We start from the raw sequence: 15655 nt of genomic DNA, 5'->3' as shown, positions 1-15655 counted from the left end.
TTTCCTCAGTAGGTAATTTGTAGGTAAATTTCTCCCTGTAAGTAGATTTCCCCCTGTATGCAGGACCCATCTGTAGGTAGTTTGCCCCCCTCCCTTTGTAGATAGGACTGTCCTGTAGGTAGCTTTCCCTCTTGTAGAAGTTTGTCATGGGTAGAGCCCCCTTGTAGAAAGTTTGTCATAGGTGGGTAAGACCCCCTTGCAGGAAGAATGTCTCAGATAGGTTGGTAGAAACCCTTGTAGAAAATATGTTTTAGGTAGGTAGGTAAATAGGACCCCCTTGTAGGAAGTTTATCCCAGGAAGGTAGGACTCCCTTGTAGGAACTTTGTCATAAGTAGTTAAGGAGTTATGTAGGTTCCCTCAACCCATAACAGCCACCCGCATACTAATGAACATTTCGCTGCCCCACAATATACAAAATTGCTTATATGTGTTAAGCTATGTGTTAAGTTAGTCATAAGTAACATATGCAGGTGGCTGCTAGGAGTGGGCAGTAGAAGAGTGCCATCTTACCCGAGAGCAGTCAGATACACAGAGTTCCTCTCGGGCCCTTCCTGCTGCAGTGATGTGGATGCTTCCCATCCGATGTCTTGTGTATGCTGGGTCCAGCAGAAAGCGGCCAGACCTCATGGTCAGAAAATTTAAAAAAATAATTTAATGCGATCTTTCCCATAGAAGTGTCACTGCACCTTTAGCGGTGTCCCGGATCACCCCCGTTTTATCCAAATGTTATACATCTCCCAAAATGGTACAAAAATTTACTTTTTCCACAAAAACAAGCCCTCATGCAGCTCCATCAGTGAAAAAATATTAACTTTATGGATGTCAGAATATGGCACACCTTTTTTTCTTACAAAATATTGTTTTTATTATGTAAATGTAATAAACCATAAAAAGCGTGTAAGGTATTGCTGAAGTTAGGTATTAAAGTTAACATGTCATATATACTCCATGGAGAACAATGTTAAAAAACATAGCAGAACTGATTTTTGTTATTCATAATGCTTAAAAAATGGAATATCAATGTATCAATGAAAACTAAACAAAGATTTTGATACCCCAGAGCCTCAGCAAACCTTGAATGGTAACTGCCAAGATCTCTGGCAACAGGATATGATTAAAGGGGTACTCCACCCCTATACATCTTATCCCCTATCCAGGGGACCCCCTGCAATGTTAGTGACATCACGCCCCGCCCCCTCCATTAATGTCTAAGGGAGGGGGCGTGACGGCTAGTACACACCCATCACGCCCCCACCTATAGACATGAATGTAGGGGGCCTGGCGGGCCATCACGAACACAGAAGCCCCAAGCTTGCATGTTTGGAATGCCAGGATGGCCCGGAGATCACGGGTGATCGTAGCGGCCAGACCCCCTGCTATCAGACATCTTATCCCCTATACTTTGGAGATTTGAAAAATGGGCCTTGGTCTATAAAGGAGTACTCCAGCGTTTTCACACTTATGCTCATCCGGGAGGGGGGGGGGGGGGGGGTTCCAACCACTGAGAGGCACCCATATGTCTCTGTGCACAAAGCATGGGGTAAACACGCCCCTCCATGCACTGTCTATGGGGGCAATAGAGATACACAAATACAGCATTTGTGTATCTCCTGTATCTCCAGCACTCTCATAGAGAATGCTTGATGGGTATATCGACCCAATGCTTTATGCATGCATTCTCAATGGGAGCACGAGAGATACACAAGCACTGTACTTGTGTATCTCTGGCGCTTCCATAGACAGTGGATTAAGTGCATGTCGACCACACACTTTGGGCATCATTCTGGAGACTCCCCCGTTATCAGACAGTTTGAAAATGCAGGAGTACCACTTTAAAGGAAATCTGTCACCAAATGTATCATGGTGACAAGGACCCTGACTAAAACATTTTATTTTTCTGTTAGGTGCAGTAGATTTCATATAATTTCTGTTAAACACTGTGGAGCTTGTGTGTGCTCAGTAGTCTGCAATATTCATGAGTGGCTGTTCTGAACTACCCACTTGCTAGTGATTGGCAGCATTCTTTTTGCATCATAAACTTTGCAGACTACTAAGCCCATTCTTGCTCACTACTCCTCAGTGTTTTACAGGGATTTTATTCCATCTACGGCACCTACAAAGAAAAGTAAACCAGTGGTTTAGCCAGGATCCGTGTCCCTGGACTTTTGGGCTATCAGAAGGGAAGTCAGAAAATGTTCTTTTACTGAAAGAGTAGTAGTTGCTAGGTACAAGGATTTAGTAGAAAGTACATTTACAGTAAGTACATTTATTTTTTTCACATTATAATTATGTTTTTTCTTTGTTCAGAATAAACATGTAATTGTTTTTAATTCCATTTGCATTACAGGTCCTTTTAGGAGATCTGACATGTCTAGGGTTTCATTTCGAATAAGACAAAAGTCTGTATCAGGTGTCTTAGAAGGTAATTTTTTCAGCACTTTACAGGAGTACTCTATTATATGGGGGGGGGGGTTCAAATTTACCATTCTGTCAGGTATACAAAAAACAAACTTCTACTTACTCTTTGCCCCAGTGCCTCTGTCCCACTGCGGTCCCCAATGTGCTCCTCTTCCAGGTTCTCTGTTGGTAACACATCATGCTGGAGCTCAGCAATTACTGGTCCTATCGATGTCCTGCCTCAGCCTTTGATTGGCTGAGTGGCAATGCGACATATTGAGTCCTGGCACTAGGAAGTAGACCAGTGCTGGGGCTTAATACGTCAGCAATAACTGGCCGAGACAGGGCATCGCTGCAGTCAGAAATTGCCGAGCCGCAACATGACATGTTGACCACAGGAGACCCGGAAAAAGAGCTCATCAGGGACTGTTGTGGAATAACGGAGGCACCGAGTGAGCAGCAGAAGGTAAGTAGATGTTTGTTTTTTATACCTGACAGAATGGTAAATTTGTTAAACCACCCCCTTATATGGAGTACTCCTTAATTTTTGCTAAACTGTACTAAGAAATGTGGTTTGAATAAACATAGGTATCACAATTACATTCCTAGTTTAGCCTCATAGCTGAGCCTCAGTTTCAGATACACCCGGTATTCTAGCTAGCATGCGCCTCTTGATGCATCCAGTGTGAATATACACTGGGGGGGGGGGGGGGGGGGGTAATTAAGACCAGTGTATGAAACACAGGTGTTACATATAGTTTCTGCAATGTTAATAAAAAAGTAAATTTGAAAATGTTAATAAGTAAACCAGCTGTAATATTACTATAGATTATAGGTGGATTATAGGTGGATTACTGTGAATTATAGGTGGCTCAGTGGTTAGCACTGTTGCCTTGCAGCGCTGGGAACCTAGGTTCAAAACGTCCAAGAAAACATGTGCAACAAGTTTGTACATTCTCCCTTTGTTTGTGTGGGTTTCCTCCAGGTACTCCAGTTTCTTCCCATACTCCATAACATACTAATGTTAATTTAGATTGTGGGTGCCAATGGGAATATGGACCGATGACAATCTCTATAAACCACTATGGAATATCAATAAGTTAGATGAAGAAGAAAGAAGTCGCACTCACCATCGGAAGCAGTATAAAAAGTCTTGTCCTTTATTCCCACCGGCAGAGTGGAATGATAAAATACGGTCACACACGCGGGGAGTGAGAGCAGCCGCTCTCAAGATGCGGGGGCACACCACCAGCGTCAACTAGTTTCGCGTCACAGGCTTGACGCTTCTTCCGGCCAATAAGGTGTACACCTTATTGGCCGGAAGAAGCGTCAAGCCTGTGACGCGAAACTAGTTGCTTGCTCTAATGGATAAGTACATGTTACTAAAGTATCCTTTAGTTATCAGCTGCCACACCTGCTACACTTTAGGAGAGTTGTATGTTATAGTCTTTGGGGGAGATTTATCAAAGCTTTCTATGTCCCGCATCAATATAGACCAAACTACAGAGGGTTAGGCCGGTCTATTGTGCTCCTAATTTATCAAAAGTTGCATGGCTCTTGATAAATTCTGCGCACGGAATTTGGGATCTATGCTTTAGACTGTATTTAAACCTGCTCCAACGTGGTCTGACATTTCAGCGTACTTTCAGCCGATGCGACTTGTCGCTGAAAAGTCGCTATTGATAAATTCAGCACCAATGCATTTTTCTGTCTAAAATAAACTAGAATGCATCATGTTCTAAAAATCCTCTAAAGCAAAAGTCGCAGAAAAGTCGCACATATTTAGACTGCGACTTTCTGTGTGACAAATTTAGACAGGAAAAACCAGTCTAAATCCTTTCAGAAATCTCCCCCTTTGTATCTAAGAATTTTACTTTACAAGTAGACAATTTTTGATTCCTATTTTTCTCAATAGGGGAGATTTCAATTGAAATTAAAAGTGAATTAACCTCCCCTGAAGAACTTCTCAGTTGTTGCTATAACGCAAATGAAAATATTAGGAAGTGCGCAGCCATACGTCTGAGAAAGTTATTCCAGGAAGACTTTTGGAGCGACAACCTTTTACAACTACAAACCTTTGAAAAGCAAGTCAGGAGCTTGACTGAAAAGCATGATTCACTTATCTATATGAAGCTGTACTTTTGAATTTCAGTTGCAATATTTTTTAGAATATACAAAGGCAATGACTTGAATATGAAGAAGTACATAAAAATTCTAACATTACCACAGTATAAAATCAGCAAAAATCCAATTGATCGGCTTTGTCAACAAGTCTACCTCAACCTTGTTGCTTCTCTACACGCAAAGATGAAGGCATGGCCTAATAAACTGGACAACAATAATCTTTATGTCAAAAAATTTGAAAAGTGCCTTGAAATGATCAATGAGAGTTCACTAGATGAAGAGAGTATTCCACCAGATGCACTGATCAAGATTTTAATCAGTTTACCATGGGATATGAAGCACATCTTCATAGTAACCATTGCAGAAAAGGTATGTTACAAACCAAAGATATATGTATTACATTCCATTTCAGATGAGAAAACACTTCTCACTTAGCTTCCACTTGTATAATGAAATTGACATCCAGGCATTGCAAAGTGAAGTGATACACCTCCTTGATTATACATCCTTGCAAAAAAATATGACACTTTACTGGAACCAAAGCACTAGCAGGCCACCATTTTGCATCCATTTCTTCCATGCTTGACAAATGATTTATTTTACTCAGAAGAGTGTTGAAGTTTGGTTTTGTATTTTAATTTTTATTTATTGTTTTATTATTTTCTATTTGCTGTTTTGGTGTATTGGTCGGTAATTTGTAGGCACATGTGTTTTTTTTTTTTTCTTTTACGAAATTGGGACGTGAATTTCATACAAATTGCACAATTTTTTTTATTACATAAAAACTATTGAACTTAACTTGCCATTTTTATTTTATAGTTATGTTTTAGGTCACCCTACTTCCCTTCACCCCCCCCCCCCCAAAAAAAAAAAATATATAATTACAAACATAATAAATTAATACAAGAAAAAAGAATGTTATTGTTTAAAAACAATATGAATAGATTTACCAAAAACTTGTGCAGAGAAAAAGCTGACCAGTTGCCCAAAGCAACCAATAAGATTGCATATTTAATTTCTAAAAAGGCATCTGAAAAAGAGCAATCTAATTGGTTGCTATGGGCAACTGCACCCCTTTTCCTCTGCACAGGTTTTGATAAATCTCCCGTTTTATGCTTAACCCCTTGGGGACAGGGGGTTTTTCCGTTTTTCCACTTTCGTTTTTTCATCCTTACCTTTAAATAAATCATAACTCTTTAAATTTTGCACTTGAAAATCCATATGATGGCTTATTTTTTGCGCCACTAATTCTACGTTGCAATGACATCAGTCATTTTACCCAAAAATCTACGGCAAGCAGAAAGAAAATCATTGTGCGAAAAAATTTAAGAAAAAACGCCATTTTGTAAGTTTTGGGGGCTTCCGTTTCTACTAAGTAAATTTTTAGGTAAAAATGACATCTTATCTTAATTCTGTCAGTTAATACAATTAAAATTATACCCTACTTATATAGGTTTGATTTTGTCATACTTGTCAAACTGGAAAAAATCATAACTACATGCAGGAAAATGTATATGTTTAAAATGATCATATTCTGACCCCTATAACTTTTTTATTTTTCTGTATATGGGGCGGTATGAGGGCTAATTTTATGGGCCATGACCTGAAGTTTTTAACGGTACAATTTTTGTATTGATCGGACTTTTTGATCGCTTTTTATTCATTTTTTCATCATATAAAAAAGTGACCAAAAATACGATATTTTGGACTTTGGATTTTATTTGCGCATACGCCATTGACCGTGTGGTTTAATTAACAATATATTTTTATAATTCAGACATTTACTCACACGGCGATACCCCATATGTTTATTTTTATTTACACTGGGGTTTTTTTAAATGGGAAAAGGGGGGTGATTTAAACTTTTATTAGGGAAGAGGTTAAATGATCTTTATTCACTTTTTTTTTTGCAATGTTATAGCTCCCATAGGGGGGCTATAACACTGCATACACTGATCTTTCACATTGATCAATGGTTTCTCATAGGAAACCATTGATCAATGATTCTGCCGCTTGACTGCTCATGCCTGGATCTCAGGCACTGAGGAGTCATTCGGCGATTGGACAGCGAGGGGGAAGGTAGGGAACCCTCCTGCTGTCCTACAGCTGTTTGGGATGCCGCGATTTCCCCACGGCGAACCCGAACAGCTCCCTGAATTAACTGCCATTAGTTTACTTTCATTTTAGACGCGGCGTTCGACTTTGAATGCCACATCTAAAGGGTTAATGTTACGCCGAGCGCTCCGGGTCCCCGCTCCTCCCCGGAGCGCTCGCTACACTCTCCTCACTGCAGCGCTCCGGTCAGTTCCACTGACCCGGGGCGCTGCGATACCGCCTCCAGCCGGGATGCGATTCGCGATGCGGGTAGCGCCCGCTCGCGATGCGCACCCCGGCTCCCGTACCTGACGCGCTCTCCGTCAGTCCTGTCCCGGCGCGCGCGGCCCCGCTCCCTAGGGCGCGCGCGCGCCGGGTCTTTGCGATTTAAAGGGCCACTGCGCCGCTGATTGGCGCAGTGGTTCCAATTAGTGTTATCACCTGTGCACTTCCCTATATCACCTCACTTCCCCTTCACTCCCTCGCCGGATCTTGTTGCCATCGTGCCAGTGAAAGCGTTTCCTTGTGTGTTCCTAGCCTGTGTTCCAGACCTCCTGCCGTTGCCCCTGACTACGATCCTTGCTGCCTGCCCCGACCTTCTGCTACGTCCGACCTTGCTTCTGTCTACTCCCTTGTACCGCGCCTATCTTCAGCAGCCAGAGAGGTTGAGCCGTTGCTAGTGGATACGACCTGGTCACTACCGCCGCAGCAAGACCATCCCGCTTTGCGGCGGGCTCTGGTGAAAACCAGTAGTGACTTAGAACCGATCCACTAGCACGGTCCACGCCAATCCCTCTCTGGCACAGAGGATCCACTACCTGCCAGCCGGCATCGTGACAGTAGATCCGGCCATGGATCCCGCTGAAGTTCCTCTGCCAGTTGTCGCTGACCTCACCACGGTGGTCGCCCAGCAGTCACAACAGATAGCGCAACAAGGCCAACAGCTGTCTCAACTGACTGTTATGCTACAACAGTTACTACCACAGCTCCAGCAATCATCTCCTCCGCCAGCTCCTGCACCTCCTCCGCAGCGAGTGGCCGCTTCTGGACTACGACTATCCTTGCCGGATAAATTTGATGGGGACTCTAAGTTTTGCCGTGGCTTTCTTTCCCAATGTTCATTGCACTTGGAGATGATGTCGGACCAGTTCCCCACTGAAAGGTCTAAGGTGGCTTTCGTAGTCAGCCTTCTGTCTGGAAAAGCCCTGTCTTGGGCCACACCGCTCTGGGACCGCAATGACCCCGTCACTGCCTCTGTACACTCCTTCTTCTCGGAAATTCGAAGTGTCTTTGAGGAACCTGCCCGAGCCTCTTCTGCTGAGACTGCCCTGTTGAACCTGGTCCAGGGTAATTCTTCCGTTGGCGAGTATGCCGTACAATTCCGTACTCTTGCTTCAGAATTATCCTGGAATAATGAGGCACTCTGCGCGACCTTCAAAAAAGGCCTATCCAGCAACATTAAAGATGTTCTGGCCGCACGAGAAATGCCTGCTAATCTACATGAACTCATTCACCTAGCCACTCGCATTGACATGCGTTTTTCCGAAAGGCGTCAGGAGCTCCGCCAGGATATGGACTCTGTTCGCACGAGGCGTTTCTTCTCCCCGGCTCCTCTCTCCTCTGGTCCCCTGCAATCTGTTCCTGTGCCTCCCGCCATGGAGGCTATGCAGGTCGACCGGTCTCGCCTGACACCTCAAGAGAGGACACGACGCCGCATGGAGAATCTCTGCCTGTACTGTGCTAGTACCGAACACTTCCTGAAGGATTGTCCTATCCGTCCTCCCCGCCTGGAAAGACGTACGCTGACTCCGCACAAAGGTGAGACAGTCCTTGATGTCTACTCTGCTTCCCCACGTCTTACTGTGCCTGTGCGGATGTCTGCCTCTGCCTTCTCCTTCTCTGCTGTGGCCTTCCTGGACTCCGGATCTGCAGGAAATTTTATTTTGGCCTCTCTCGTCAACAGGTTCAACATCCCGGTGACCAGTCTCGCCAGACCCCTCTACATCAATTGTGTAAACAATGAAAGATTGGACTGTACCATACGTTTCCGCACGGAGCCCCTTCTAATGTGCATCGGATCTCATCACGAGAGGATTGAACTTTTGGTCCTCCCCAATTGCACTTCTGAAATTCTCCTTGGACTTCCCTGGCTTCAACTTCATTCCCCAACCCTGGATTGGTCCACTGGGGAGATCAGGAGTTGGGGGCCCTCTTGTTCCAAGGACTGCCTAAAACCGGTTCCCAGTAACCCTTGCCGTGACTCTGTGGTTCCTCCTGTAACCGGTCTCCCTAAGGCCTATATGGACTTTGCGGACGTTTTTTGCAAAAAACAAGCTGAGACTCTACCTCCTCACAGGCCTTATGATTGTCCTATTGACCTCCTCCCGGGCACTACTCCACCCCGGGGCAGAATCTATCCTCTGTCCGTCCCAGAGACTCTTGCCATGTCTGAATACGTCCAGGAAAATTTAAAAAAGGGCTTTATCCGTAAATCCTCCTCTCCTGCCGGAGCCGGATTTTTCTTTGTGTCCAAAAAAGATGGCTCTCTACGTCCTTGCATTGACTACCGCGGTCTTAATAAAATCACGGTTAAGAACCGCTACCCCCTACCCCTCATCTCTGAACTCTTTGATCGCCTCCAAGGTGCCCACATTTTTACCAAACTGGACTTAAGAGGTGCTTATAATCTCATCCGCATCAGAGAGGGGGATGAATGGAAAACGGCATTTAACACCAGAGATGGACACTTTGAGTATCTGGTCATGCCCTTTGGCCTGTGCAACGCCCCTGCCGTCTTCCAAGACTTTGTTAATGAAATTTTTCGTGATCTCCTATACTCCTGTGTTGTTGTATATCTGGACGATATCCTGATTTTTTCTGCCAATCTAGAAGAACACCGCCAGCATGTCCGTATGGTTCTTCAGAGACTTCGTGACAATCAACTCTATGCCAAAATAGAGAAATGTCTGTTTGAATGCCAATCTCTTCCTTTCCTAGGATACTTGGTCTCTGGCCAGGGACTACAAATGGATCCAGACAAACTCTCTGCCGTCTTAGATTGGCCACGCCCCTCCGGACTCCGTGCCATCCAACGTTTTTTGGGGTTCGCCAATTATTACAGGCAATTTATTCCACATTTTTCTACCGTTGTGGCTCCTATTGTGGCTTTAACCAGAAAAAATGCCGATCCCAAGTCTTGGCCTCCTCAAGCGGAAGACGCCTTTAAACGGCTCAAGTCTGCCTTTTCTTCGGCTCCCGTGCTCTCCAGACCTGACCCATCTAAACCCTTCCTATTGGAGGTTGATGCCTCCTCAGTGGGAGCTGGAGCTGTCCTTCTACAAAAAAACTCTTCCGGGCATGCTGTTACTTGTGGTTTTTTTTCTAGGACCTTCTCTCCGGCGGAGAGGAACTACTCCATCGGGGATCGAGAGCTTCTAGCCATTAAATTAGCACTTGAGGAATGGAGGCATCTGCTGGAGGGATCAAGATTTCCAGTTATTATTTACACCGATCACAAGAACCTCTCCTACCTCCAGTCTGCCCAACGGCTGAATCCTCGTCAGGCCAGGTGGTCTCTGTTCTTTGCCCGATTTAATTTTGAAATTCACTTTCGGCCTGCCGATAAGAACATTAGGGCCGATGCTCTCTCTCGTTCCTCAGATGCTTCTGAAGTTGAACTCTCTCCTCAACACATCATTCCTCCTGACTGCCTGATTTCCACTTCTCCAGCCTCCATCAGGCAAACTCCTCCAGGAAAGACCTTTGTTTCTCCACGCCAACGCCTCGGAATCCTCAAATGGGGTCACTCCTCCCATCTCGCAGGTCATGCGGGCATCAAGAAATCTGTGCAACTCATCTCTCGCTTCTATTGGTGGCCGACTCTAGAGACTGATGTGGTGGACTTTGTGCGAGCCTGCACTATCTGTGCCCGGGATAAGACTCCTCGCCAGAAGCCCGCTGGTTTTCTTCATCCTCTGCCTGTCCCCGAACAGCCTTGGTCTCTGATTGGTATGGATTTTATTACTGACTTACCCCCATCCCATGGCAACACTGTTATTTGGGTGGTCGTTGATCGATTCTCCAAAATGGCACATTTCATCCCTCTTCCTGGTCTTCCTTCAGCGCCTCAGTTGGCTAAACAATTTTTTGTACACATTTTTCGTCTTCACGGGTTGCCTACGCAGATCGTCTCGGATAGAGGCGTCCAATTCGTGTCTAAATTCTGGAGGGCTCTCTGTAAACAACTCAAGATTAAATTAAATTTTTCTTCTGCATATCATCCTCAATCCAATGGACAAGTAGAAAGAATTAACCAGGTCTTGGGTGATTATTTACGACATTTTGTTTCCTCCCGCCAGGATGACTGGGCAGATCTTCTACCTTGGGCCGAATTCTCGTATAATTTCAGAGTCTCTGAATCTTCCTCCAAATCCCCATTTTTCGTGGTGTACGGCCGTCACCCTCTTCCTCCCCTCCCTACCCCCTTGCCCTCTGGTCTGCCCGCTGTGGATGAAATTTCTCGTGATCTTTCCATCATATGGAGAGAGACCCAAAATTCTCTCTTACAGGCTTCTTCACGCATGAAGAAATTCGCGGATAAGAAAAGAAGAGCTCCTCCCATTTTTTCCCCTGGAGACAAGGTATGGCTCTCCGCTAAATATGTCCGCTTCCGTGTCCCTAGCTATAAGTTGGGACCACGCTATCTTGGTCCTTTCAAAATTTTGCGCCAGATTAATCCTGTCTCTTACAAACTTCTTCTTCCTCCTTCTCTTCGTATTCCTAATGCCTTTCACGTTTCTCTTCTTAAACCACTTATCATTAACCGTTTCTCTCCCAAATCTGTTCCTCCCACTCCTGTCTCCGGCTCCTCGGACATCTTCTCCGTCAAAGAGATTTTAGCATCAAAAAAGGTCAGAGGGAAAACCTTCTTTTTAGTGGATTGGGAGGGTTGTGGTCCAGAAGAGAGGTCCTGGGAACCTGAGGACAATATCCTGGACAAAAGTCTGGTCCTCAGGTTCTCAGGCTCCAAGAAGAGGGGGAGACCCAAGGGGGGGGGTACTGTTACGCCGAGCGCTCCGGGTCCCCGGTCCTCCCCGGAGCGCTCGCTACACTCTCCTCACTGCAGCGCTCCGGTCAGTTCCACTGACCCGGGGCGCTGCGATACCGCCTCCAGCCGGGATGCGATTCGCGATGCGGGTAGCGCCCGCTCGCGATGCGCACCCCGGCTCCCGTACCTGACGCGCTCTCCGTCAGTCCTGTCCCGGCGCGCGCGGCCCCGCTCCCTAGGGCGCGCGCGCGCCGGGTCTTTGCGATTTAAAGGGCCACTGCGCCGCTGATTGGCGCAGTGGTTCCAATTAGTGTTATCACCTGTGCACTTCCCTATATCACCTCACTTCCCCTTCACTCCCTCGCCGGATCTTGTTGCCATCGTGCCAGTGAAAGCGTTTCCTTGTGTGTTCCTAGCCTGTGTTCCAGACCTCCTGCCGTTGCCCCTGACTACGATCCTTGCTGCCTGCCCCGACCTTCTGCTACGTCCGACCTTGCTTCTGTCTACTCCCTTGTACCGCGCCTATCTTCAGCAGCCAGAGAGGTTGAGCCGTTGCTAGTGGATACGACCTGGTCACTACCGCCGCAGCAAGACCATCCCGCTTTGCGGTGGGCTCTGGTGAAAACCAGTAGTGACTTAGAACCGATCCACTAGCACGGTCCACGCCAATCCCTCTCTGGCACAGAGGATCCACTACCTGCCAGCCGGCATCGTGACAGTTAATAGCACGCAGCACCATGATCAGTGCCGCACACTATTAGCCACGGGTCCCGGCCGTTGTTAGAGGCCAGGTGTGGCCCCACGTTATAGAAAGGGAGTGGGCGAAGGCCGTACAGGTACACCCTCCATCCCCAACAGGTTAAAGGGGTACTCCGGTGGAAAACTTTTTTTTAAATGAACTGATGCCAGTAAATTAAACAGATTTTTTAATTACTTCTATTAAAAAATCTTTACCCTTCCAGTACTTTTTAGCAGCTGTATGCTACAGAGGAAATTCCTCTTACCTTTTTGAATTTCTCTTTTGTCTTGTCCACAGTCTGCTCTGCTGACACCTCTGTCCATGTTAGGAACTGTCCAGAGCAGCATAAGTTTGCTATGGGGATTTTCTCCTGCTCTGGACAGTTCCTGATACGGGCATCAGGTGTCAGCAGAGAGCACTGTGGACAAGACAAAAATGTAATTAAAAAATAAAAGAATTTCCTCTGTAGCATACAGCTGCTAAAAAGTACTGGAAGGGTAAAGATTTTTTAATAGAAGTAATTTACAAATCTGTTTGAATTACTGCCATCAATTCATAAAAAAAAAAAAAAGTTTTCCACCGGAGTATCCCTTTAACCTGTTGGGGCCGTAGGGTGTACCTGTACGACCTTTGATTTTTTAATAGAAGTAATTTACAAATCTGTTTAGCTTTCTGGCACCAGTTGATTTAAAAAAAAATGTTTTCCACCGTGGTACCCATTTAAAGTTAGAATTTAGTACCCTTTATCCCCATAAATCCTACATTATTTCTGTAGAAACCACATTAGCACAGTAACGATGGTTTTGTGAGAACATTTCTGACCCCCTTTTTCGCTCTTTTTTTTTGTTGTTGTGTGCCAACATGTTGGGAACCCATTAGTAAATTAGAGCCACTCTCTTTAAAGGAGTACTGCAGCCTTAGACAACTTATCTCCTATCCACAGGATAAAGGGATACGTGAATGATTGTGGGGGGTTTGACCGCTGGGACCCCCCGCAATCTCCCGTATGGGGACCTGGAACTGCCGCAGCTCTGCAGGCTAATGCTTGTGTTGTTGACCTCACTGGGGTCGACAGATACGCCCCCTCTATTCAGCTCTATGGGAGAGGCAGGGATGCACGAATGCTGTATCTCCACCTCTCCCATAGAGATACATGGAGGGGGTGTTTTACTTATTTTATCTTCGTTTATCCTGATTTTAAAAAATCAACCCAAAAAGGGAATAGCTGCTTTATTTGTATCATTTTTCCTAGTTAGTTATTCAATATTATTTCATTTTTTCTAGCAATTTCAAAAGAAATATATACCATCAAGTGTGACCTTTTTCAGTAAAATATTTGATATACTTGGGAAAAAGCATTGGGCATTGTTTCTTGATGTGCTTGAGAGACTAACAGAGTATACTCTAGAAGACTACACTGAAGGTAAATGTCCCTTTGCCATGATGTTTTATATTTACAGCCTAACAACATTCCATTAATAATATGTGAACTGATCACTCTTGATCCTCCAAATTCAATATACTTCTGTCAAACGAATACATTGTTGCTAGTCCCTAAGTTAAAGGGGTATTCCAGGCCAAAACTTTTTCATATATATCAACTGGCTCCGGAAAGTTAAACAGATTTGTAAATTACTTCTATTAAAAAATCTTAATCCTTCCAATAGTTATTAGCTTCTGAAGTTGAGTTGTTGTTTTCTGTCTAACTGCTCTCTGATGACTCACGTCCCGGGAGCTGTGCAGTTCCTACGGGGATATTCTCCCATCATGCACAGCTCACGCGACGTGACATCATCATTGAGCAGTTAGACAGAAAACTTCAGAAGCTAATAACTATTGGAAGGATTAAGATTTTTTAATAGAAGTCATTTACAAATCTGTTTAATTTTTCGGAGCCAGTTGATAGATATAAAAAAAGGTTTTGCCTGGAATACCCCTTTAAAGTTTTGGCTTATTACTAGAACAGAATGGATTGATCTCCTGAGCATTGTTCTCCTTTATTTATTCTGATCATCTGAATAGTACTTCCATATGCTTAACAGGGGTTTTTCAAAATTCCAACATAAAAATATCAGGAATGCTGTACATACAATGCCCTACTATCAAGAGTAAAGAAGTGCAAAGCTTGTTTTTTCATTAATTGGTAAATGGAAAAAGAAATTACACCCCCAATACCCCAATGATCTTTTATAAGCAATAATTTGCTTAAATACAATGTCTTCCATAAGTATTCATAATATAAAAATTAAACGTTTTGCCCATTTGCTACTGTTACAAACTGGAATTCAAATAGACTTAAATAGACTTTTATCATTTGATCAACACAATATGCATAGTGCTGTGAAAGTGCAAAATACCTTTTATTGTGACACAAACATTAATGAGAACAAAAAGTTGGCATCCTTTGGCAATACTTGGTTGAACCACATATTGCTGCAATTACAGCTGCAAGTATTTGGGGGTATTTTTCTACCAGCTTTGCACATGAGATGGAAATGCCCATTGCCCATTCTTCTTGGCAAAAAAGCTGAAGTTTAGTCAAATTAAAGGGGTATTCCAGGCAAAACTTTTTTTTTATATATATATATATATATATATATATATATATATATATATATATGTCAACTGGCTCCGGAAAGTTAAACAGATTTGTAAATTACTTCTATTAAAAAATCTTAATCCTTCCAATAGTTATTAGCTTCTGAAGTTTTCTGTCTAACTGCTCAATGATGATGTCACGTCCCAGGAGCTGTGCATGATGGGAGAATATCCCCATAGGAACTGCACAGCTCCCAGGACGTGAGTCATCAGATAGCAGTTAGACAGAAAACAATAACTCAACTTCAGAAGCTAATAACTATTGAAAGGATTAAGATTTTTTACAAATGTACAAATCTGTTTAACTTTCCGGAGCCAGTTGATATATAAAAAAAAAGTTTTGTCCTGGAATACCACTTTAAATAAAGACCATCTACAAACAGCAATTTTCAAGTCTTGCCTCAATTGATTCACGTCTGGGCTATGCCATTTTAGGACATTAACATGATTTGCTCTAAACCATTCCATTGTAGGTCTGGCTGTATGTTTAGGGTCATTGTCCAGCAAAAAAGATAAACCTCTGTCCCAGTTTCAAGTGTTGCCCCATATTTGGCTTCATCCATCTTTCCATCAAGTCTGACCAATTTCTCCCCACATTATGATGCTATCACAAAGTTTCACTTTGGAGATGGTGTATTCAAGGTAATGGGCAGTG

The 15655-nt window shown here is 44.0% G+C and overlaps 1 protein-coding gene across 6 annotated transcripts in view; it reads left to right on the top strand.

The window, feature by feature from the left end:
* Positions 1-15655, top strand: part of LOC130281834 (uncharacterized) — a 110346-nt gene that overhangs the window by 33215 nt on the left and 61476 nt on the right. For all 6 annotated transcript variants that reach the window (XM_056529512.1, XM_056529511.1, XM_056529509.1 and 3 more), the window contains 3 exons: positions 2349-2423; positions 4314-4891; positions 13687-13825. In XM_056529512.1, the coding sequence (XP_056385487.1) occupies positions 4592-4891; positions 13687-13825 (439 nt within the window). In that variant the 5' untranslated portion in view covers positions 2349-2423; positions 4314-4591. The remainder of the gene's footprint in view (positions 1-2348; positions 2424-4313; positions 4892-13686; positions 13826-15655) is intronic.

The sequence above is a fragment of the Hyla sarda genome, chromosome 7, assembly GCF_029499605.1.
Source record: "Hyla sarda isolate aHylSar1 chromosome 7, aHylSar1.hap1, whole genome shotgun sequence".
Lineage (NCBI taxonomy): Eukaryota > Metazoa > Chordata > Amphibia > Anura > Hylidae > Hyla > Hyla sarda.
This window is presented reverse-complemented; position numbering and strand designations above follow the sequence as displayed.